This window comes from Cyclopterus lumpus, chromosome 12 (assembly GCF_009769545.1).
Source record: "Cyclopterus lumpus isolate fCycLum1 chromosome 12, fCycLum1.pri, whole genome shotgun sequence".
In the NCBI taxonomy this organism is placed as follows: Eukaryota; Metazoa; Chordata; class Actinopteri; order Perciformes; family Cyclopteridae; genus Cyclopterus; species Cyclopterus lumpus.
In genome coordinates, this window is record NC_046977.1 from 9,078,161 (window position 1) to 9,104,650 (window position 26,490).

The 26,490-nt window shown below is 41.8% G+C and overlaps 1 protein-coding gene across 3 annotated transcripts in view; it reads left to right on the plus strand.

The window, feature by feature from the left end:
• LOC117740526 (mediator of RNA polymerase II transcription subunit 13-like) overlaps nucleotides 1-26,490 on the plus strand; it is a 70,709-nt gene that overhangs the window by 28,097 nt on the left and 16,122 nt on the right. For all 3 annotated transcript variants that reach the window (XM_034546987.1, XM_034546988.1, XM_034546986.1), the window contains exons 3-4: nucleotides 13,669-13,753; nucleotides 17,751-17,834. In XM_034546987.1, the coding sequence (XP_034402878.1) occupies nucleotides 13,669-13,753; nucleotides 17,751-17,834 (169 nt within the window). The remainder of the gene's footprint in view (nucleotides 1-13,668; nucleotides 13,754-17,750; nucleotides 17,835-26,490) is intronic.

The following is a 26,490-nucleotide window of genomic DNA, read 5'->3' on the forward strand; positions in this document are numbered from 1 at the left end:
GCATGTATCCCTTTACTGATGAAATAAAAAGCACATCTCAGGATTTAACCTTTTTATTGGATCAGCTGAACCTAGATGGTACTATTTAAATAGAGTAATAATGTTGGAAGAGCTTCCTCTGATAATCTTATTTTAATTAAAAAACAAAGTCCATCCCTGATCAAAAATGATTCTCAATCCCTTTTTCTCTGTCAACAAGTTTTACTTGGCATTCATTCTTTCCTCTGACACCCGCCTCTTCCATCCCTCTCTCCATCCTCCCCCTCCTCCTGCTACTCCTCCTCTTTTCAGGCTTTGTTGTGCTTTATTTTTACTCTCCTCCCTTGTTTTTGGGGTTGCTTTCTGTGATGTTAGGGTGGCGAATGTCTGCGAGCAAGCTCAGTTCCTTGGCAAATAAAAGGTGGGGGTGTACGGTTGCCAATCAAGGCCTACTCCTTCTTTTTTTATTCCTTCAGGGTTTGTCTTAGGAACAGCTCTCAGAAGCAAAACTCCAACAGCGGGAATGAATAATTAGCCTCCCAATTTTTCCTTGAATCGGGAACTAGGTCGCCCGGCTGACACATGTCTCAATAGTGAACAACCTCACTGAAAGAAGGAGACCTATGGAGGTTACAAGAGCCCCATAAAGGAAAGCTGCTTCACCTACTGAGAGGGACACAGAGTCAGAGAGAAGGACACAAGCATTTCAGCATTTTTTTTTTCATGTCTGGCTTTGGCTGGTGAAAAAGTGAGTCACATGTGGAAAGCGGCGATTCCATGATAGCAAAAAAAAGAAAAGAAAACATGAGCAAGAAAAAAAAGAGAGGAGGAGGGGCGGGAAGAAGAAGAAGAAGGAGGGGGGGGGGGGAGCGGACAAGGGAGAGATGCATGTAGTGAGAGGGAGAAAGGGAGGGGTGCGTATGACGGGAATTCATGCTTCAAAAAGAAGGAAAAAAAAGTGGTTTGTTTGGAGGGAAAGAAGAACATCTGCGATTTCTCTTTGGGCAGTTAGAGATGCTGTCGGGTTGTTGTTCTGCACGCCTCTTTTCCTTGTTTGCCATCCTGCCAGAAAAATAAACATCATATACATATTTAGAAAATTGGTCACTTCCAGTTCACATCCTTCTCATCTCAAATCTGTGAGAGGCTCAGTGATTTCTTCGGCTAGGTCTACTCTCTGGCTGGATGGACACATGTACAGTTTGCAGTCACAGATGTTCTTCAGAATACGAAAGATTTGCTGGGGGGGGGGGGGGGGGGGGAGATCTTTTCCTGGATGCATAAAGAGAGGAGGAAAAGTGAGCTAGGAAACAAGGACTGAAGGAAGCAGACTGAGAGCTGAGGAAAAAATTGCCTCAGTCATGTTTACTTGTCTGTAAATTTGTGGGGCAAGGACTGAGAATCTCTGATTTCCTTCCCGCCTCCCCTTTTTCTCTCCACCCCTTGTGGGGCTGTCAGGGCGTGGTGGCCTGTGACCCCCCTGACCCTGCACCGTGTTTGAGAGAGAGAGAGAAAGTTTCCCAGCTGCACAGAGAAGGGGTGGGGGTGTACGCTTTTTTTCCTTTGCAAGCTTTCGGTTTTGAAAGAAAAGCTGCAAACTGAAAGAATGAGAGCTTTGTGTGTGTATGTCTTAGAGAGAGAGAGAGAGAGACTAAGAGAGAGAGAGAGAGAGACTAAAAGAGCAACGGCGAGAGAGGGAGAGTAGGAGTGTAAGAAGAAGTGGACGGAGGAAGAAGAGAGCTGTGAGGGATTTAGGAAGTGAAGCGAATCGGTGTAAGTGGTGAAAATAGTGCAAAAGTTGAAGGGTGGGGCAAACTGAGCTTGAGGGTGGAGGGAAGAACAAGGGAGGGAGAGTATGACATTTCTGTTTGGCATTCAACACGATCAACAACCCAGTGCTGATATATAATACAGGTTTATAAGAATGCCTTAAAACAAAGTGACTCTGTTGATGTACTTTTCTTCCGTTTGCCTCTGCGGCTTCATGGTTACGTTAGAAAGAAGGAATCCTTTCTCCATCTTTTGTTGGGGAACTGGAACCAAAAGAAAGATGAATGTGCTGCACACAGAAGTCGTTCAACTCCGACTTTGATATGTCTCCATGCATGGAAGATTAGTGTTTGAGATACTGTATAGATAGTGGGGCCAATATTTATTTAGCCTCAGGTTATACATTTTTATTTCACATTTAAATTGTAAGTGCAAGTAACTTTTATTTATTCATGAGAGAACTCTCCTCCACAATAATCTAAACACTTAAAACCTTCTGTGCATACAATAAGATAATATACTGTGTGTATATATATATATATATATAGGCACATATTCATTTCATTTAGTTTGAAACATGTTGCTGTGTGCTATATCACTTTAATGATTGTTGTGGTGTCTAAAGACAACAGGTGTGATACTGTGTTGTAGAGTTTGTAAAGCTCTTTGATGCTAATTCTGGGCTACATGAATACAATTGATATGTATCATGTGATACTATGCAGCATTAGGTAAAAATTCAAAGCTAACACAGAGGGAGAGTGACTTAACTCATTACTCTATTATATCTTTACAGAGACAATACTAACAGATAGCTGTTCAAAACAAAAGTACTTTGAGCTACAAAACAAGAGCAAACAATAAAACATGTTGTTTATGAAGATAGATATGAATAGCCCTGCACATCTTATTTCAGACCGTAAGATTTTGCTGCAGGACAAAAGGACTAAAACCAAATTAGTTTAACACCGAAAATGACTCTACAATCTCAGCTATATATGTATAATAAATGATTGAGGATTAAATGGAATGAATAGCGTTGTTGTTTTCTTTGATCCTCCTTTTTGAAGACGAGCCAGCTGCCTTTGATATCTGCAGTTTGTGAGGCCTCTCAGCCGGCGTCAAGTGACTACAACGGCCAAATTGATTTTCTCCCCTGGCGTTTTTATCAGCAGCATAGAAATGCTGATTTTGTGCTGCACTACCCGCACAATCAATGTTTCCACAATAGCCAGCTATAGGGACTTCAGCTGTTTGTTAAAACAATTAGCTATTCTAAAGATGGATTTTTTGGATACCGAAAGCCTCTGAACAAATTTCTGCAGGCAAACGCTACATGACAGAGTCTGAATGTATAGTCACTCTCTTCAATATGTACCATAATGAATAGATTGTATTCAAACACAGGCCATAATAGTGAATAATCCAAGTCGCAGACTCCGGTGCTGAGAAATTAAGCCAACGCACTCGTGCCCAAAACCGCAGTTCCTCAAATGGCCACTTGAGGCTGGCTCAAAAAGCAAGTCAATCCCCGTATTTGTCCAACTCCACAGCAGAAATAAACATGTTCACAGGCTGGTACAAAGAACGTTTTGGTCTTAAAGTTAGGGATCATTGAGGGTGTGGCCTCTTTGAGTGACAGGTGGGTGCTGTCTCAGGTCTCTCGCCGCTAGCTGTCCTTTGAGCGTCTCAATGGCTCCTCAGAATCCTATGGGTGACTTCACCCGCAATACGTCCATATTTTATACTGAGTACAACTTGTAGTTTTTTGGATTGTTCAGTGAAGTTTTACTTTTTAGCTACTGATTGTAGTTAGGATCAAAAGCACTGCCTGGTGATGCCACTGAAATGAATTCCCACACTCTTTTTAACATGGGCTGTTCTCAATTGCCAGTGAAGTCTGAGGAATCTTTGTCATAAAAACCCTGACAATGAGACCTTGTGAGTCCAAACACGCAGAAATGATCACTGCTGAGTCTGAAGCAGGATTCCCACACAACGCTATGGAAACCCTTTTTGGAAAAGGCACATTTGCTAGATAAAGTTTAAATTACACAAACATAATTATGTAGAAAATTATATACACAAACTCAAGTGTGGTGCGGTAAGAAAGACAATAGAGATAAAACTGAATGAACAAGCAATGTTCAAGCATCCAATGTGCTCATTCCATTAGATTGTGTTGAACATGTTGTTTGTACAACAGTACACAATTGAACCGTAATGCCAGACATCTTTCTTATCAATTAAGCCATATCTGGCTACTACATATTAAGGACTTGTTTGAACTGAAAAATATATGCTCATACTATAAGTGCTCTAAGGACCAGACTTGGGGTCCGACACAGGCACAACCATGAATGAACTGCAGCCTGGAAAGAGAGGAGCGCTCTCCATCTCTCTCTCATCCTTATCGTTCTTCTCTCATCCTTGAGAGAGAGAGAGAGAGAGAGAGGGAGAGAGAGAACGGGCATTGCTGTCAATCTCTCTTTTCTCTCTCTTTTCTCCCCTCTCCCCTCTAGTGGCAGTTAGGGAGCCCAGTGGAGTCCCGCTAAGCCTCTCAATAGCTGCCCTGCCTCCCACCTCGAGGCCCATTCACTTCTAATGAGGTGCTCAAGTATCTGTGGCTTAACATGAGGGTCAACATCACAGAAATGTGCCCTTTTACACCGCTCTGACAAAGGTGATTAATGATATCGTGCTCTTATATTTGAATCCGCTATTGTTTCAGTACAATGCAACATGTAACATCGTGCACCACACAATCTGACCATCGGACAAAAATATGAATTATGTTTCTCTGTTGCTTCACACAATGGCGTACCTACATTATTTAGAAAAATTAACACATTAAATACTCAAGTTGTACTTTTAAAGTGTTTTTCTTTTGTGCTGTAATTTGTGAGATATTTGGCCTGTGCATGGCACTACTAGGTGCGTGACAATTGGCACATTAATTAGCTGAATGAATGGGAATTCATATAGCGCCACTTCACTCGCAGGTAGCAAACACAAAGCCACTTTGAAATGCAGTCACTACAACTTCACGAATGCTTCCTCTGGAACGACGAGTCAAAAGTATTGTTTCTGATCATTCGTCAATAACCTCCCCTGATGTGGCGCTCTGGTGTGAACTGAGGCTGCATGCTTCCACTGCCAGGGAACATGATGCCAGTCCACCTTCCTTTAAGGACATGGATAGCTTCCCAGTATGAACAGGCTCAGGCAGAGTTCAGTCTCAGGTTGATGTCACGGTTGTTTAGAAGGAGATGAAAGTACTTCTATAAAGTAAAAGTGAGAACAAAAAGAGGAGGAGCTGCCAATGTTTCAGGTCTATTCCTTTTTGATGTTTTTTAATCTTTCCTACGAGCATAGTTTTGTGAAATAGTGTCACTGGCTTTCCTCTGAACAGTCTCAGTATCTGTGTGTTTATTCATCCCTATATTTAACACTTTGTTTGTCTTCAGTCGGCATCTAAAGGAAGAAGGATCGTTGTGGTTAATCAGTTGTCTGGCTGAAGATCTCTGTCGTCTTCAAGCAAATTTACAGCAAATTTCAAACAGATTTCCAAGAATTCAGCAGGAGAAAATGCGAATGAATGCATGTTTCCATCCACTACAGTCATGTAAATATTGGGATTGGGTGCATCGAGATGAGCAGTGTCTGTCCTGTTGCCTTTAGGCTGTTGCAGAAGAAGAGGGCACAATGAGGTGACACTGGTGCCGCTCAAGTCTACCACACATTTGAGAAACTTCGTCTCCATCGTCCACACTTTCATCAATTGAAAAAAACAAAAACATTTTGACTTAATGCACTTATTGCAGTTCCTACAAAAATAATAAAGAGGAGGGTGGGAAATACAAGTTAGCAGGGAAAGGCATAAAGTCCAGGTGTAGATGGGTCCGGGAATACAGACCACCACTGTTTCTCAGAAACATCTGCTTACATTAATAGCAAACTGTAAATACTTGTCATCCTCACCACATGCAGCTATTTAAACAGTTGCTATTACTTCCTGTCTATTCGTACAAACAGGATTAATTCTGAGGAAACGGTTGACAAGACAATACATTCATGGTGCAGTTTGAGAGCCATACAACTCAAAATGTGAAAGGAATATGATAATAAGACATTTGACTAATAATTATCTTATTGGTTGAACAAATACACCCATAATAATTAAGGTTAATGCACTCGTCAAACACCTGCACATCAACTTAAAATAATACAATCTTTGTAAATAACTGTATTTTTGCTGTCTTGATCAATATTAATTCAATATTGTTCAGCAGATAAATGAATGCTGAGTTTCTTTCCTACTCCCGTTGTGTTATTCATTTTTACTTTTAATTCTGTGCTACAATCCAAGACGCAAGTAGTGATTATGTGAGACCACAGAGACTAAATGTGTTTTCATGACAATGTGTACAAAACAGTTCAGACACTTGACTTGTGGGAAAACAGTTGGCACTTAGCATCCATCCATCAGAAATGTGTGTGTGTGTGTGTGTGTGTGTGCTGGGTTTGAATGAGCCGAGTGTCAAATTATTTATGTAGTGGTATAATTCTGTTGACTGATATCATATTTTTGATCGTCAGGGTTAGTTAGAGGCCAATGCACACACACCAACACACTCCTTTTCCACTGTCGGCATCATACAGAGCTTATTTTTATTCCCATACCTTTGCTGTCATGACTTTTCAGACCTCTTTTCTTTCTTCTTTGTTTCTATTTCTGTTATCCTTTGTTTCTATTTCGGTGTTTCCCTCTCCTTCACGCTGCCTACCCTCTCTTCATGTAGCTAAACCTCTAAACACACAATCACACACAGATGCTTTTTTATAGCAGTTTCTATTACAGAGCCCTCTCGCTTTGCTCTTGCTGTTGGTATTAAAGCCACAGCTAGATCCTCTCTAGTCCCCCTAATTACACCATCGCCTCTGCATTTTTACTGTAAATACCCCGTGAATTATTAATGACACTGTCAACATGCTCTTACTAATGAATCACACACAGTATCACTCCAATTCAGCACTGGACTGACTGGTGCGATGCAAAATAAATTAAGGCGCTAATGTGTCATTTATGTTTTCCCAAATAAGAAATAAATGAGAAGCTGACAAATGTGAAAATATACCAAAGAAAGTTTTTAATCTCTAAAAAGTGGAACACCACATATTGAATTTGGCCTACAGTGATATCTGCTGCCTGTCTTGTTGGCTTGAGGAGAAGATTTGAGCTGTGGGCAGCTGGTGTTTTCTTGTGTTAACATGGTGCATTCAGTGATTCTTCTTTGTTGCTTCAATTATTTATTTCCCTCATTATTTCCTGCCTCCCTTTTTTGAGTGTGTAAAATGTGCATCTTTGTCTATGAAATAAATCCCTGTTTGCACATGGAGAGGACGACTCCTCAGAGAGTTACACCTAGTACCTTCATACTTCATCTTTCTGCCTCTTTGTGTATATTGTCTTTTCAACCCCCTGTTAATCTTGCTATTTGACACAAGCTGCAGACACGCATACAGTAACACTTAGTTTATGTTGCATCTCTCTGGCCTCCTCTCATCAGTATGCCTTATGCATGCCAGCAGCAGAAATGCTTTCGGCTCCTAATATTCTCACCAGGTCATCGCCGGCAGCAGATGTGTAGCAGAGCTCATGTGAATAAACCGCAATGTGTGTCACTTAAAGTTGTGACGTGACGTATATTCTGGGCTTGTTGTCACGTCCTCAAACTCAGGTTTGCTCTGCAGAGCTCGGCTCCATGCACAGCGCTATGTAAGCTTTCGACAACATGTGCGCTCCGGTTTATGCTTTCTCAAACTCAAAGTCAAATTCCCCCATCTTCAGAGCCAGCGATATATAACTCTGTGCTTTTGAATTCAGTGGGCAAGGAAGTAACGAGGGGGAGGTTGTGTGAGGGAATATTGAGAGCTGCTGCGTTGACATGGCCTGGCCACCCGTTCTTACCCTCCACTTTGACCTCAGCTCAGAGGGGGGGGGGGGGGGGGGGGGGGGCTTTTCTGGCTGCAACTTGACTCCTTTGGTGCTGTCGGCGAGATGAAGAGACAATCAAAACCTCTTAGATTGAGTCAATGCTCACACGTACAATGTCGTCACGTAGTCAGTGAGCGAGCGTACCCTGTTGCTTTCATGCGCTTGTGTTTATATGAATACATATGGTCATGGCACAACATTCACACCCTGGTCCCTTCTCTTGCCTCTGCCTGACTCACTCCCACAAGTATGCAAGCAGCTACAGCTCAGTCACCTAATTGATTCCAGACTTTCCCCTCATCCCTTCACTCTCTGTGAGCCGCCTCCTCCTCCTCCTCCTCCTCCTCCTCCTCCTCCTCCTCTTCCTCCCTGTCACTGCTCCTCGTTCTGTCCATTTTTCTGGGCTTTCTGGGTCTTAGTGCCTGCCTTGTGTGCATTCAACTTATTTGCTATTACATACATGTATGAGTTTTAAAGTACGATTGTGCAAGGGCTCCTCTCCGTAATCTCATTTTTCTTACCTTAACATAATGCATAAATCAATTTATTTTCCTAAAAACGAGACACACAAATTCCATCTTTATTGAAATACGATAGCCATCATTCGGTAAGATAACTTAAGCAGTAACATATAGACGATATACAATATAGATATTTACACATCTGAACAAAAGATCACATGTGTAGCCTTTATTATAACAGCAACATTATTAAAATAGCCCTTGTGGTTGCAGAGATAAACCCTTTTTAGTTTGGGTATGCAATTTTCAAGCGGAGGCCTAAAAATAGGTTAATAAGAGAGCCAGTTAAAGTTCATGTTTGAATGCCTGCACCTGAGGGGACTAACTGGATTTGATATGCAGACTGCCAACATCCCCGACTTCAACCAAAAGTTGTCAATCTAATCTGTGTCCGGGTTGAAATGAAGCCACTGCGAGTCATTTTGCTTCCAGTCTAAAGATTGAAAAAGATTTTAAATTGGGTTCAATTAAAAAGTCTGCAGAGTTTCCTCTTTACTGCCTTCTGGATGCACGTGGTGGTAATGTGTTAAGAGGCACAGCAGAGACAGGGGAAAAGTTTAGGGAACGGTGTCACCAGAGCAAGAGGCTGCGTAGGTGACTGTCCCACTGTGACCTTCCATCTCACAGCCGGCTACATATTTAAACAAGCATATTACGTATCTTCTTCCTTGGGAACATATGTATTACCTCTGTGTGTGTGTGTGTGTGTGTAAAGAATACAAAGAGGCAGTGAGCATTCACATCAGTATGCACAATGTAAACAGAATGGCCTTTGGTCCAGGGCTGTCAGTGACAGTTGTGTATAACATGAGGAAAACCCCGTCCGCTGGATGGAGCTGAGCTGTGGGTGCTCCCTTTGTTTTACGCTGTACACGTAGCAGCATGGCCAGAGACGGTGATGCTCAGGCTGTATTTGAGTGTTTCACTTAGTTAGAATGGTCCATTAGTAGACTGACTCTTGAACAACCATTATATCCAAAGAGCAGCATCCCATAATTAGTTCGCTTAAGGAAGAGAGACAAAAAAGACGAATGGGCAGATGTGATGGTTTAAGAAATTGTGAATGAAAAGAACTTTTCTTCTTCACTCATCTTTCTGCAGATATTCAAGAGCCGATCAACTTAAAGTATGTGATCTACAGGAACTACAAAGATTCAAACTACATTTCAAGCTTCAACTTTTGCCAAAGAACCCATATTGGGAGCAGATTTGTCAATTGGAAATGGAGTAAAGCCCCTGGATAATAGAGGTTCTCCTAACATCCTGGTTTCTAGACAAAAAGTCCTGCATTGGAAAACGGGCCACACTTTCAACATGTTTTTGTTCCCTGTCTCTACATGAGGGAATTTAGAATATATATATATGTTCTGTTTGGTATTGAGGGCTTTGTGGCTCAGCTGGCCTAGCTGCATTAACTCTGGCTCAGTGCCAGAGAGACACAGCATGCTACTGCTGTATTAACAGCATAAACAAAGACAGTGAACTGCTATACGTAATACCCCGGGCTTCTTGGGTTCCCATGCACACTTATCTTTTTGTTATTCTGATGTCCATGTGAGTGTTGCGTTGGAAATGGGCCCCGTTAGAAGTCTGACACAAATACCTGTTCTTGGTGGGAATTTCCCCTTTTATGTGGAGAATTCAAGTGATATACAAACAAATCCGAATCGCCTGTTAGGATGGAAGGGGTTAACAATTGAACCAAACCGTAACATGCAGTTTGATAGCGTTGTTAATCAATACTGATAAAACGTTTTGGGAGCTGAGATAATGTTTTCATAATTATCACAATATTAATTGTGCCCTCATCGTCCACTTCCACACACTCATCATCCTTACCTCTCTGTCCCTCTATGTGCCTCCATCTGTGCTGCCTTGTAATCTCTCTCTCTCTCTCTCTCTCTCTCTTTTTACACTTTAACACATAAGCATACTAAAGCATGTTGCTATGCACCAACACCACATGTACCGGTACTACCACACACACACACACACACACACACACACACACACACACACACACACACACACACACACACACACACACACACACACACAGCTAGGAGACACCAACCTCTGCTCAGACATGCAGCAGGGTAGCTAATTAGTAAAGTGGCAGTGGGGTTTTGTGTGAAATCACACACACACACACAGGCACACACACACAAACACACACAGCTCACTGATAGCTCATAGCCTGCACACTGCAGAGACACCACCGGACGCCAATACTGCTGGTGCTATTGATCCAAGACAAATGAATGAAAGAGAGAGAGAAAGATAGATATGTGTGAAGAGGGGTCACCGTGTTTAAGACAGAGTGGCGTTACACCTCAACTCTCGCCTTCTCTCCCTCTCAGATCAATACCATCATTGTGTTTGTTAGCACGATATTGTCGTGGTGAGGGGTCACTCCCTCTAGTGGTGTGAGACCAACACAGTCGCCGGACGCAAAAGAGAGGGGGAGAAGAGTTGTCAAAGTGAGAGAGAGGGTGGACACACTAGGAAAAGAGAGATGGACAAAACCAAGAGAGATGGAAAGAGAGGATGAGAGAGAGGTGGAAATATAGAAAGGGGTAGTGGCGACCCAGTTCCATCACTGCTTGTTTGTGTTTGCTGTTAAAAGCAAGGAAGGATGCGTAAAATAAACATGCATTTGTGTGCACTCGCATGCATATATATATATATATATATATATATATATATATATATATATATATATATATACATATACATACATGCAAAGTCAAGTCCAAAGCTTGCATGTGCACTAAGGCACTTTGGGAACCAGTTCTCACACACGCTGCATGCAGTAAGACGTAGTGGTGCAATTTTGATGCCTGATGTTGCTCCCACACTGACACTGACACACACACCTGGAAATTTTTTTTTTTTTAAAAGGCATGGATTGTATTTTAAAAAGATTTTTGCAACACACATTGCTGCTTAACTGTTATTATTTTGTATTTTTACTTACTTATTAACAAGATGCATAATCACTCAGTCAGTCCAATTATGTTTTCCCCCAATTTATTTCTTCACTTTCTATCATTACTTTAAAAATCAGGAAGCTTCTTGAAAAAAAAAAAGCAAAAAGAATAAGCTGGCTTATCAGTGAAAATCAGTAAAAAACTAAAATGATGAGCTTTGAGTTTAATCTAATTGAGGCTGATTACATCCTTTTAAAGATCTTTCAAGCATGATGCAGTTCCCTGTAGCTCAGACTGATGAATGATGGATCATGATGCTTTAAAGCCCGATTGCACTTAGCTGTGCATTTAGTGTCCACAGTGCACTTTTCCCTTGGGCCATCTGTGTTCCTCCTCCTGATTAACAGGCAGTAAAAACTCAAAACATGATGGTCACTGACTGACTGCTGATGAAACGACAGGTTTATGGTGTTCCTTATGCATCCCTGCAGAATATCCCTCTTTAATGTATCAGGTCATTGTTTTATTTCACACTCAATTCTTCTATATTCATCATGTTTGTGTGAGGTTTTGTGTGCATGCTTGTGCGGATTACCCGACCTTGTATGCTCGCCGGAGTGATTTGTCACACCGTGTGTTGATATGGTGCAGTGAGCTGGCTCTTTGACAGCGGCAATACAAACAGGAGCGGCCAATGTGGATTGCATGTTTTCTGAGCATGTGACGTGACATTACCGCCACTGGGATTTGTAAAACACATTGTACCCGCTCTGTTAGGAGCTGCACTGCCACATGCAGGGATTAGGGGAGAAGTTACTTTACGGCCATTTCTCTGCTGTGTGTGTGTGTGTGTGTGTGTGTGTGTGTGTGTGTGTGTGTGTGGTTCAGTTTCCTTGACTTTATAGGTGGGAGTTTTTGGAGGATGTGAGGTTTGAGGTGTCAGTGACAGTTTTGGAGTCATAGGGGGTCAAGAGCCGGCTGTGGGTCGGTCATGACGAGAGTAAATGAAGATGGGTTGTGGACGTTTGGCAGAGTGGGGGAAGAAGAAGAAAAAAAAGTTGTGGGATTCTGAAGAGAGGGAGAGATACAGAGACAGTTAGAGCTAATGAGCTGGATTTGCTGGAGACTTGGCATTCTGCTCGTGGTGTTCACTCTATCTTTCTCCTCTGTAGAGGAGCTGGCTCGAGCGAGCTTCCTGTCTGAGCCCTGAAGCAGGAGTAGATGAGGGGGATGAGGAGGGGGAGGGGGAGGGGGGGGGGGGGTAGCGGTGCGGGTGGAGGGGTGTTGGAAGCAATAGAACAGAGGAAGGAGGAGGGTGAGGGGCGGGAGGGACCAGTGTTGAAATTGAATGCCAGGGCGCCATGTTCTCACCGCCAGCGTTTCCATGGTTACAGGGTAATTCTGGCGAGTAAGGAAATTTCATTCACTCTGGTATGAAGAAGAAGAAGAAAATCAACAAAGCAAGAGAGAAATACACACACACACACACACACACACACACACACACACACACACACATGCACACACACACTGAGGGAAGAGAAAGAGGAGGAAAGAGAAAACCTCTACTGGGGTTTATGCCACCCATCCCCCAGGCGATCTGCCTCTGCTTCTGTCTCTCTTTGCTTTTTTCTTGTGTATTTCTGTGATGCTTGGTTTGTTTGCCACCACCCTATAAGCAAACACAACATCCACCCACAATCCTCCAGTTCTTCCAGGAGCCCTGCAGGTATATGGCAAAGAACAAAGAGAAACACTGTTAACCGGCCACTGTGTGTGTGTGTGTTTTCTTTGGGACAAGGTTATTGGGGGTTGGTGTCTAGGGGGTTAAAGAAATCAAGAGGGCCCTCGATTGTTCACAATCTGACACATGTGAACTGGCTGCTGACATGTCAGAAGCTCAGGCAAAGTGCAGCTGACTTGACCACGTTTGCTCTCCGGCTGTCTAGATTTCACAGGAAAAAAAAAAGAGGGTTGAGTTAAAACTCTGTGTGCATGTACAAACCTGAGCACGCAAGCATGTGTGTCAGCCTGCACAGACACAGCCACACTCTCTCTCCAGCTAACGGCTGTTGACAACTGCATGGGGTTTGACTGGGCTGTCGCTGCAGCCAACCTGACAGCTGCACAGCCAAGCACCCTCTGCACAACGCGCGCACACACACACACACACACACACACACACACACACGCACATACAACACACATACACACGACACACAGACAACTTCATCTCCAGTGTAATTTCTGATATGATGTGCAGGTTTTCTCATCAGCACATGCAGCATGCTTTGACTGTGGGCTGTAAACACATGCAGTTAAACGCTGAATCATGTGTTGTTTTATTATCCTCAAGCTGGTGCTTGCAGATGTTTCGCTGTCACAGAAAAGATCATTGCTTTTCTTTATTGTCGAGATAATGAAATAGTGAGATTCATAATTTCATGATTGTTTTCTGTTTTCCTTTCAGTGGCTGAGGAGGGTCTTTGGGAGTGCGGGCTGTCCTACGAGTGCAGGACCCTCTTATTCAAGGCCATACACAACCTGCTGGAAAGGTAAAGAAGCACTTCATTAGACGCACAGCGAGAGCTGCATAACTGGAAAAGTTACATAGAATGTACAAATATTTTATGAAGTATATGAGTTGCAGTATTATGACGTTTTTGCACTTTCATTTCTTATTTATATGCAGCATGTAATACATTGTATATATCACACCCTGTTTTAGTTTAGTAGTTTAGGAAGCAGATATCATTTTTATTAATGTATTTGTCAAAACACCAACAAGTGGAGGCTACTGTATACACAGATTATAAGGGACAATATAAGAAATCACAGTTGTAATGACCTGCCTCGTTATTATGTTGTCGACAAATGCTCTACATTAATAAACACCGTAAATGTATTTAAAGCTGCGTAAAGCCGCATATTAGGGTCATATACCACATTTATTAAAGGTTTATTTAGTGCTATAGTGTTAATAAAGAGCTTATACATGCTAAATGAGGAAGTTAAAATAAGTACAAAATTATCTGTTTGCACTAATTTAATAATCTGAAAAGTAGGGTGTCGTTTTTGGTGCAGGGAAGGTTTGATTCAGAGAGACGAGCATAATGTGAAGAAAGTGAGTTTTCCTTCGGGATGGCTAAAGCACCCATATATGATCAATAAGAATAATCAGTCAAATTGCTTTAACACTCTTTTTCGCATACTTCAATTTTATGGTTGTACTTTTTATAACGCATAAAAAACATAGATATTCAACATTAATATCATCCGTAATTAAATGTGTACTCTGAAAGTAACTTTTTTTCTGTTAAATGAGCAAGAATGTCCCTTTTGAACACAACATTCCCCAAACAAAAGAACTTTGTGTCGTATTGACAGACAGTTTTACTTTTCTCCCGGCAGCTTCAACTTAATGAAATTATAATCTGAGCGCTGAATCACTTGCTCAAGTACCCAAAGCTCTCCTTTCTGAGTCAGAGCCATCTGTTAAATGAAGCAGCACATATTTGCTCTCTATTAAGTTAAGCATCAGTGATCATCAGAGGGGGCAGGTTGAATTAACCTTCCTATTACCTTGAAGCTAACTCCTTTTATAGCTCACTATTTCAACACTTTCTTTTTTTATATCGTTCAGCCAAAATTGACCTCTGTCACTGACTGTTATTATTAATATTTAATTATTTCCATTATCGGGAATAAAAAAATTACGAACGGAATTTTAAGAAAAATCTGTTACAAATAAAGAAAACATGAATAATCCAATAAACAAAGTCGGGGAAAGAATAAGTCAATTAAGTTCTATGATTAAAACTTTATGTACTAACTGTACTAAGATTTACGACGGCTAAATTAGTTTGTCGATGCTTCAGGGACCAGACTTCCTTTTGACATTCGTTATTATCTTCGGGAAAAGACTGGAATGGACATAAATTGTCTTCCACAACTCAGAGGTTTGCACATTGTTTTCAATGTAACGTTTTGAGTGGGACAGAAATAAAAGAATGAAAGAGATATATATCAATCAAATTAACCCCAAACTATATATAATGTAAATACCTTTTTAAAATGCTATACTATAGGAAACAATTAGATGAGAGGAAAAAAAACAAGGGCATGCCGTTGCTAAAAGGTTTCTAGAAATGTGCTCTGTAGAAGCTGGAGTGTGATAGCTTGAGACGCCTATCGCATCATGCTCACAAACATATTTATCTTCAAAGCTGCTCTAATCAATGTTTTGATATCAACAACGGGTCAGATGATATGCACCGTGACAGGAGTTGAATTTCACAAAGAATTATCTCCCAATTGTTCCTCCTCACCAGTGTGGTTTAGCTTCTTGTTTTGGTTGTCTGGCACACGACGGCACGCCGCTCGCTTGGTTCAGTGTTACCGCAGCTTCATGTCCGCACTGCGTATGAAAAACACACCGTACACGGCAGATAAAGTCAGCGGAGACCAAAACAGAGTTATGAAGAGAGGAAACTCCAAATGAATGCAAATGTTGCTTTTCATATGCTGGATGAGTAAAGTCAAACGTAAAATGTCCTCATATCAACTTCATGCGGTGATAATATCTCAATGTTTTGTGAACAGCTTTCTGTGAGGCTTCCTGTGTGGCTTAAACAAAAGGCAGGTTTAAGATAAATGAATATACACAATTAGACATGCATTAGAAGAAGCAACATTGGCCTTTAAGAGCTTATTATCATAATTCTAATATTATATCACCAAGAGTATTTTTGAGCCAGCATTTGAAGGAGCTGTATCTTGAGGCTTTTCAGCATCAGTTTGAGTATTTACTCACAGTGTTGCTGTTAATACTCGCAGCATGTTTCTTTGGAAGGGCTTCAGTGAAGTGACCACGCACATTGATCCGATGCACCAAATTGGTATCGGGGGCAAATACTGACCTTTTATTAAGCGGTTTGGGTATCTGCCATAATGTAACCAATCCACTTTAAGTACAGTTTCTTTGTAAATGTACAGTTTCTTTGTAAATGTTCTTCTATAATGAATTGTTTGTGGTCGACTGTACCAAAGATGGTCGAGCTGCAGGCTAAAAGCTTTGGAAAGCTAAGCTCAGTTGAGTGCAGAGAAGTCCATACAAATAATTTTGTAATTCCTTTGACGCGGGTCAGAGGATCCAGCAGGGAATGCACTGGCACCTGCACACAGAGACGAGTCAAAGTTCTTCCAGCGCTGAGTTTTGTCTCTGAAAGGAGGCCGACACGAGGTGAAGAAGTGCACAGATGGCCGGATAGCCAAATAGGGAGCATGACCGAACCGTTTGATGTGAACACATTTTGATCTGGTGAGAGGAAAGGGTTTTGGAAAGCTGTGTGTTAAAGTGCACGCCACTTTGGGGCAACGCAGATTAGCAGACGATTACCTCTCCTTTTCCTTTGCAGCAGTACTGTCGTCCGAGTCCTCCGCATATTTACTCGGTCTCGTCTCAGACAAAGAGGATTTTTATTTTAAGACCTCAACATCGGGCATATCACTAAACTGCCTGTCATTGCCTGATTTATTTATTTGCACCATTGCTGTAATTGCTCATGGGAAAACAAAGGGAAATCCCCACGCATACGATTCACCTCTGCCTTGCCCTTTTGATTATTTTATCAAGACATGTCATCACTTACGCGCATACAATAATAGAGGTGAATGAAGAGGATTCGTTTTTCTGTGGGTCTTTTCATGGGAATGTGGATCTTTCAGATCCATTCAAAGGAGTGCCTCTGGTTGGATGTCACACATTTGATCGTGAGTGCGTCATCGAGTGTGGGACTCGGTCTGGTTCTTGACTCATTTGTGCCTCCCTCAATAAAATATGAAATAATGTTGCTTGAGGCTGCAGGGGTCGTACGATAGCTTCATGGTACGATGCGAGGGGCCATGCAATGTGTCACTTGTTCTTATCACTGTTTGTGTAATAAATGCAATATGTGCAATGTATGGTTTTTTTATTTATCTGTTTGTCTCTCGTTGTTTTTTTACTGCTATGGAGGCAGCTATAATGAGGAGACGATATGTCGTGTGTCATATCATAAGTGCAACATTTGAGTCCAAGACAAATTTCCTAAAGGGGACAATAAAGTTGATCAAATATTGTTGGTATATTGTCTTATACACTAGGGTCTTGATTACTTGTTCTGGTTTAGGTGGTCAGAATAATTCTGTTTTGCATGTCTTGTGGCTTAACAAAAAAGAAGTTATTATCATTATTATGAACTTCTCTTCGGTCAGAAACATATAAAACCACGTTAAACAGTTTCTACTCATATAAGCTTGAAGGCCTAATGTTGAAGCCGTCTGTAATTTAATGAAATGCTATTCAACCCCACCAGAAGCATAAAAAATCATAATCGCGTTGAATCAATACCTCTCTTAGCCTCTCAAGAATACTACCTGTTGCATGATTCATATGTGGAGGTGCATTATACAAGATGGTGAACCATTTGACAGCTCTCCATTTCCTTGCCTAATGAATAACTTTCTTCCTCTCCTTTGTTGGCTTTCCCTTCTTCTTCTTTCCTGCTGCAGATGTTTGATGGATAAAGGCTTTGTGAGGATCGGGAAGTGGTTCTTCAAGCCACACGAACTGCAAGAAAGGTTGTTGGGCAACAGGTAAGAACTTTCAATGCACACACACACACACACACACACACACACACACACCTCATTGAGATTTAGTCACTGGACTTCCTCAGCATGTCTTGTGTGCCACAAGGTTTCCCGTGTGTTAGTCTGTGAGAAATACACACTACAGAGGTCCATGTGTGTGACCGGGTGTGACACAGCGAGGCAGCATGAATGGCTTTCATGTGATTCAGTGTGTGTCGAGTCCCCTCTCCTTGATGTTCCTACGGCTGGCTCATGGTGTGAGACTGTTAGGGGAAAAAAAAGGACAGTGAATGGTGGAGAGAGGTGAGTGCCGAGCTGAGTTTTTCTCTCTCTCTCTCTCTCTGGGTGAAGAGAGGGTGTGTGTGTGTGTGTGTGTGTGTGTGTGTGTGTGTGTGTGTGTGTGTGTGTGTGTGTATCAATGTCAAGCTGTGTAAGTGTGTAGGCAATGTGGGAGACAGTCAGACAGACTGAAACTGAGTAAAAAAGAGGGGTGGGTGTGATGACAGTTGCTCAGCTTGTTGCTTCGGCTATTATCGTCGGCCCACTTCTACGTCTTCCTGCTGGTGAGGATGCAACATTCCTTACATCTCTAACTTAACGGCGCCTAAATGCATTTAAGCAGGAAACCACTTCGCTGTCAAATTGCTTACTTTAGAAATATGTTGGTATACCGCTTAGAGGGAGCAAACGTCCTCTAATCCTCTTATTTATAGTTGTAGTATTTTAATTAGATGGCCGTAAATTGCATTGTCATGCAGCTGTGGTGCAAATGAAGAGATGCACAGAAAGCTCTCGCTTTAGAAAGTTGCTGACACAAGTGCAGTCCGCTGTGATGCGCTCTCGGCAACTCGGGCTCAGTTGTTCAGGTGAAAGTCTCCCAGTGAGACGCACCTGGTGTCATTTCAAGAGCGTGTGTGTCACTTGTACTGCATACGTAGAGAGTTCTCATAAATACTGGGAGGAAGTCTGACGAGCACTCTCATGGTAAACAATATGGCACATACATGTGATGAATTAAAGGAGCAAAAGTATCTCTTACCCTCTGGCCACACACAGTGATTATCAGATTGAAAAAGGTTTACTTTGAAGAGAAATATATAATATACCAGATATAACCGCCATTATAAGCTACCAAATGGTAGTGAAGCATATAGAGACAGTGATCAGCCAATTACATTAGTGTGGCAAGTGGTGGTTGTGTGTATGCATACATACTGCATGCATACAAGCACATGTCTTTTTACTGCAATTACACTCAGTGTTGCAGTGCAGGGATTTACATGCGAGTGTGTCTCTTTTGTGCATCATGTAAATCCTCCTCATTTTGACAGCTCTGTATGAATATGTTGTCAGCTGGTACGCCCCCTGCTGAGCCAATCCTGACTTGTTCTGTCTGTAAATTATTGAGCATCCTGGAAGGAGAGAACGAGAGGGAGAAGGGGAGAAAGAGAGACGCTTTCTCCAGCACATCGAGCACAAACAAATACAAATCGTATGCAGATGTCTGCAGCACTATAGCCATGCATGCTGTTGCATGCTTGCATTCTGCAGGTGTTGCATGTATTACATTGTCTAAGGGATCCATGGCATTTTTCCTTTCCACATGTCTCCACTGCTTGCTTCCAGCACACATTGCAAACACACATGCTGTCCTAAATGGCCACACACACCATCCCTCGTTCCCAGAATAGCAGTGTTGCCCCACAATTGACAGTGTGAGCCTTAAGGACCCCTGCAGATCCCTGGCCGTCAGTGTCTTCATGCCATGAGGGTACATTGCTCAGTTAGGCATACACTGACCTCCTGCCTCAGCTGTAACCAGCTCCTTTGTCTCTTCTTCACTCCCACACTGTGCCTTTTATCCCCAATAGGGGGCGCTTCAGTGCTAATATATCAATGCCCCCTTAGCCGTGCCAACTCCTGTGCCTTGGCGCCACCACCTTTGTCAGGCTTATCGGGTGTTTATCTCGTATGTGTCCCGGGGGCACGGTGAGGATTGGCACATTCAGGACACATCCAATCCACCCTCCTCCTCCTCCTCCTCCTCCTCCTCCTCCTCCTCCCCTCCCTCCTCTCTTAGCACAACACTCGTGCTCTCTTTGTGTCTGAATGAGAGGAAGGCACTCTGGGTTGGTAACGGATTGCATCAGACGCTGAGGGGAGCAAGAGAGAGAGAGTTAGACGGGGAGAGAGAGAGAGAGAGAGAGAGAGAGAGAACTCGGTGTGTGTGGTGGGGAGGTGGGGGATCGTAAATTAATCATTACTATAGACAGCTGAATGGATGTATTAAAGACTGTCCCTCTCATTAGTTCAGTCAATTCGATGCGTGGTAAATACACTACACAGTATATTTGTTAATCTAGGTGCTTTTATTGGCATTAATGACCATATACTCATGCATAAATAATATATTCATATATTTTACTGTGTAACAGAGCTGTCCTCTGGTGCTAGACCAAGAATCAGAAGCAAGTTGTTCTTTTAAAAAATCACTAAAATCCTCTCCTCTCCTCTCCTCTCCTCACCTCTCCTCTCCTACCATACCCAGGGACCAATGGCAATGAAATATTATCCATCTCCAAGGCAACAAGGATTTGCTGTTAGGCCACATCACAAGGTCACAGAATCTCCAGAAAAATACAAAACAACAAAAATATATATCAAAAACATTTTTTTTTCTCATAACACTTTCACATTTTACCAACAATGTGCTGGGCATGCATCTCTGATTAGACCTGTGCTATATATTAACTGATGTCAAGATTGTTTACTTTTTATTAATTGGCACAATTGTAATAGCATGGTGAATGTATATATGCTGGGGACAGGGAGTCGGGGTGTTTTGTACAAAGTCTTCCCTAATATGAAAATGTAATTTAATCAAGTTTCATAAACAGACAGATAAGAAAAAAACAACAACAATAATTAGTAAGTACAAACAAAAATATATATAATTGAGATTTCAGGGGCTTAAAAAACACTTGAACTCCCAGTTGCTATAAGTGAGAGAAAGAAAGTGTTCATGCTTCTGCAAACGTGTTGTATGCAACATGATGCTAATGCATTAGTAATAGTTTGAAGAGTAATAAAGAATGTAAGGCTAAGGATAATTAAATATGATCATTTATCCTCTTTCAATTAAATCATATTGCGAATCTTATATTGAGATATCTTGATACACATTAATTTGGCCTCAATGAATAAGCCCTACTAATTCAAATTTCTCAGGCAATCTAATCATTTTGCACTTAAGTTCTTAATAAAATTAGGATTACTTTTCATTTGTAGTATTTAAACAGCACACAAATCGACTTGACCTTGGGTTTTTTTCAAAAAGACAAAACATTTTTTTTACTGGTAATTCAATAAATAGATTATTATGACGTGTCGTAATCAAGATAAGAAAAGACCAAGAAGATCGATAGAATGTTTTTATTTTTGACAACTTTTTACTTTCATCACAGGAAAATATTATCAGTGTTTTTATGTAAAATTGTTGATGGGTAAATGGTGTATGATCCGACATGTCGTATTGTCTTTAGATTTTCTTACTGGTTGACTGGTGGTCAGCTGATTATTTGACTCGTTACAAAGGAAACTGACTCAATGAATGGTGGAGTGACTAAAATAAAAAATTAAATAAAGACAAGGGGTGAAAAAAGGCTCAGGGTTTGGATTTAGAGCGAAATGATTTAGAGAGAGTGTTCAGTGAGGAATATATAATTAGTTGTTCAATACTTCGGTCAGTAAATACTTGTTATTGCACCCTTAAGGAGAAGACATCTCGTTAATTCTTCCTCTTGCTCTTTATTATCCCGCCGTCCAGACTTTTGCTTTGCAATCGACGTCTTCGGCAAACTTTAGAGCCAGAAGCTTCTAGATGCTCATGTTTTTAATGAAAGTCGATTATTCAGGTCACCGTGACCATACGAAGTACAATGATCTGGCTCCGTCAGTAAAAGTTAACATCATTTTTAGGTGTTGCAGAAAATGTAAATATTAGATTTCCACTTTCTGCAGGTGGAAGATTCTCTTCACAGAAGGCTTTTCTTTTTCAAAGGAGCCAGCTCAAAGCCACGACGATGTAAATGACACTGAAATATGTGTGTACGACAAAATAACAATAACAACTATAGCACTATTTGTGCAGTCTTTTAATAATTGAACTGTTGTTTAACTGTTCCTATAATATGTGCTTCAGTCGGCAGTAAAAGAGAGAGATGAGATCTATGCAGACTACTTTTGCTCTGGAGCCGTTCAAATGTTAATGCACCAGAAGACTGAGACAGCATCTGATGTCCTGTTGAGTTCAGTGTTATTTATATAATTTATTTGTGCTTTTAAGATGAAAGCTCAGGTGGGGGGGGGGGGTCATCCCTTAATCCCTTCATTCACCCTTGATACATATTTGCATTACTGCAAAATTTGCGTGTTCTCCTTTTTGAAACGTGTGTTTCTACATGTGTCTGGGGTCTCTAGAGACGGAAAGCAGAGAACACGTGAGGCGCTATCCTCCAGATTTCTAATATTACCAGGTAAAACCACTGGGAGGGGGGGAAGAGAGAGAGAAAAGGAAGCCAAAGAGAGAGAAAAAACACACGGATCAATAGAGAGCATGGTGATACATCACAGCAACAGCCTTCCAACAGATCCTCCTTTTTTTTTTAAAAATTAGGACCACAGACATGAAGGTAAAAGCCGGTATTCACAGTTATTCTTTGCTGTTTTTCTGGACGAACAAAAAATGTCATTTCGACCGTGATAGGCTGATATTTTTTTCAGGGCTTCTCGTGCCCTCAGAGAAGGCGATGTGACGTGCGTGTGCACAGTTTGTGTCCTTGAGCACCATTCATTGTGAAACCATATACATAGTTGGAGCACACGCATTGAGAGAGCAACACTGGCTAAAACCACCCACTGGGGAGCCACTGAATAATACATCAAGCCAACTGCATCTCCCTTATGCTGGTGTTAATACTGGTGTGTCACGCGTGCGTGCACCAGCGGGTCTGAGAGTGTTTGTGTCTTGGTCGGATTTGTTTGTATGGAATGGAGTCATTGTGCCGGTGCAATGGACGGACGTTTCAAGCGTGTGGACAGAGGGTGTGTGTGCACATGCACAGTGTTCAGTGTTGACTTTCTTGTGCTGCCGAGCGATCTGTTCAGAATATGTAGGAAGAGTTATCCAGCTCAATAAAGATGAAGATAACTCCTGAAAGTGCTGCGGTGGTAGGCAGACGGAGCATTTAAGGTGCAGATTAAGGAGATTAATCCCCCTGATTTGAGAGTCTAAGAAAATGCTATCATGCCTGCTTAGTGCGTATGGCTGTTAATGATATCTAAACAACGTTATCACATTCTGAGCTTTAGATGCCTCCAACAGTGTAAAAGAAAAGCGTTCTTTTGAACTGTTCATTGCTCTCTAACACTTAATCTAATCTTGTTTTATTTTTCTACTCCCACGGGGTTAGACATGAGAAACACCCCCCTCACACCCGAGATAACCATTCCTATTTTGTGTGCCTGTGATTGTACACGCGTGTGTGCGTGTGGGTGCGTGTGTGTGTGTGTGTGTATGTCAAGTCCATGATGCATGTCGGACATTAACCGGCTCCCCTGCTGGCTGCCTGGCTGGTGGCGCCGTGATGAGGTGCAAAGACGCATGTCGTCACATGAAAGGAACACAGTCGCTTCACCTTCTTTTTTTTTTAGTGGCTTTCAAACAGGAGTGTGATGCACGTTTGTCTACATGCGTACCATGTGTGTGTATATATACACACATTCACACAAATATAATATTATATATTTTACAGTTTTTTTTTGTTGCTGTTAACGCTTGCATACAAGCGTAGACACTTATCGTACATATGAAGCCAAATTAAATAGACACACAGACGTACACAGAGTTTGTGCGTGTGTCTGTCTTTCCCTAATCTACATTCCCTGATTGATTTCACCATAAAATTGTCCTCAGTAGCCACCCATTAAAGCTCTGATCTCATCGATATGTGTGCAGCAATTGTAGTGCGTGGCACTGAATTATTCACCTCCTCCTCTTTCTCTCACACTCGTTTTGCTCTCACTGCTCATCTTACACTGTACCTTTCCTTCCTTGTCTTCCTAATTTCCTCTCCATCCTTCTATTTTCCCCTTTTCGTCTCTTCTTCATGCATTTCCTTAATTGCTCTACCTCTAGTGCGCACTCTGTCTCCATCTTCTTCTGTTGCGGTCTTTCTTTCTTTCTGCCCTGCTCTTCCTCCTTTCACTCTTACTTATTTTTCTCAATCCCCCTCCACCCCCCCTCTTCTCTCTCTCTCTCACTCTCACTGTCTCCTATCTCTCTCTCTGTCTCCTTTCTCTATCTCTCTGTCTCTTCTCTCTCTCTCTCTTTCTCTCTGTCTCCTCTCTCTATATCTCTCTAGTTCTGTCAGCCCTGAGGCGAGTCTCAGCCATCACTCCTCTTCATTTATTAATACCTGTACTCATGCAGCCCTGCACACAGCTGCCTCGCATCTCTGTCCACTGTACTTACACACACACATATATATACAAAAAGAAAACACACTCACACGCGCGCTTGCCGAGTGCACAAATGTCCCCCGAGGATGCGAGAAACCCAGTGTGTCCACACACTCGCACCCGCTTACTGTGCAGAAAAATGCCCTTTGTAAAAGGACAGGGAGCATCAATCTACCAGCGGCGTCAGCCTGCAGTTTGATGCTCCTTTTGCACTTTATTGCAGCTATAATAAGTCTATGGCCATAATAGTTGCACATTAGTTAATGAAGATCGATTGCCTCTTTGTACACAATATTCATTTAAAACCTATTTTAATATTCAACAGTGGCTTTTTTTTGGGCTGTGCTATATAATGTGTACGGTAGATTTTAATTGAGAGCTTCAAGGTGAACAATTATTTAACAGGGCACAATATTTCCAAATAATTCCTGAAATCAAAAGTATTCAGCCACTAATTCTTCTGGATCGCTGTCTGATTTTATGAAAGCGGAAGAGGCAACGATACGAAAAGAGAACAGAGGATTTTCAACAGCGATTCCCCGTTATTTGGCAAGAGCTGCCGTTTTTATGAGGGGTCTTGAGGGAGTCGTGTTTTTGTACTTGCATCAGTCCCGATCAGTGCACACACATCTCATAAAAATATATAATAACAGTATAAACAGAATTATCATCACAAGAGGGAAATAAATTCTAATGGATGCGTCATTTCACAGCCTTATTTAATCTGTACAAGGCAGCCAGAGCAGGAAAGACACAGTGAAAATACATACAATTATTCAATCAATCAAACCCTCTGAAAAAAACATAAAGTGACTTCCTAATTAAGTGCCATTGGCCGTGGCTACACATATCGGTAAATGACTTCATAAAGAATCACTGCAAACACAGGATATTTGGACCATTTGTCTTTATGCTTTTCAATAGACTCTTTAAACATTCTAAATGTAAATTGTGACTGTTGCATATCGGCACGTCAGTTAGCTGGACTGGTGGCACTCTTGACTTACAGCTGTTCCCCTGAGCTTCCCAGTGCAGCTATATATAGCTCTTCATATGTGTAATGATGCACTGAGGGCAAGGTTGGAGAGCAGCGGCATTGAGAACCTTTTGACTCATGCATTGCACAGATGTGAGTTGTGGAGATGATAGATCAGTGCTGTTGTGAGTGTGAGAGAATGTGTGCCTGGAGGTGCGAAGGCGACTTGTGCTTGTGTATGCAATGTCTGCACTTTAGCTCTGCTCCTCCTCCTCCTCCTCCTCCTCCTCCTCCTCCTGTGATTGTGCATCATTGTGTTTAAACCACCTGTTATGAGGGTGTATTTTTCTCCGGGAGCATCAGGAATGTTTACGAAGCAGAGAAATTGGCCGCTTCTTCTTTCTTTGGGTATACTCGGCGCCATCTGGAGGCTGCCATGGCCAACATCAAAAGATATCTGGCTCCCTTAAGACTGTGTTCAGTTCTGCCCATGAGTGACTGTGTGGAACTCGACATTTTATTGAATTTGATGACTAAAGCTCAGAAGAAGGTCCCGCTCCCTCGGGCAAAGGAGATATTGCATAGGCAGCGGGGTAATCACAAGGAGATTACAGTACCTGCTGACGTTATAGTCAGTCTGATATATATAAACCAAGGTGGTAAGGAGCTTTATAGATACAAAATATACATCAGTGAAGCCATCTTGGTTGTTAATGATGTGCTGCCCGCCCACTGGTATGTAGATTGCAATAAGGCCCCAACAATTCCTCCTCTGTGATTTAAAAAAAAAAAAAAAAAAAAAAAGGAGCAATGCATGATGAACTATGCCTGGGCTGTGTAATAAAGCGAGCGCTGCATATGTAAACATGTAGTCGCCACAATCAGTCATAAGCAAATGAGGATTTATACCTGCAATAAGGAGCCTGTGTGGGAAATGATGCAGATGATCAATGTGGGTGGAGCTTAGCGAGGCTCTTGCATAGACACATTCTGAGTGTTGCTCTCCAAATGACTGTTTGGAGAAGAGCTCTCATCATCTGTCATGCCGCTGCCCGAAAAATCAGCATATCCAGGTCGTGCGTTTGTGTTGCACGTGATTTATGGGTTAATCTCAAATTTAACATGATGAAATGTGATTTTGATGACATTTAGATCTCAAATTCA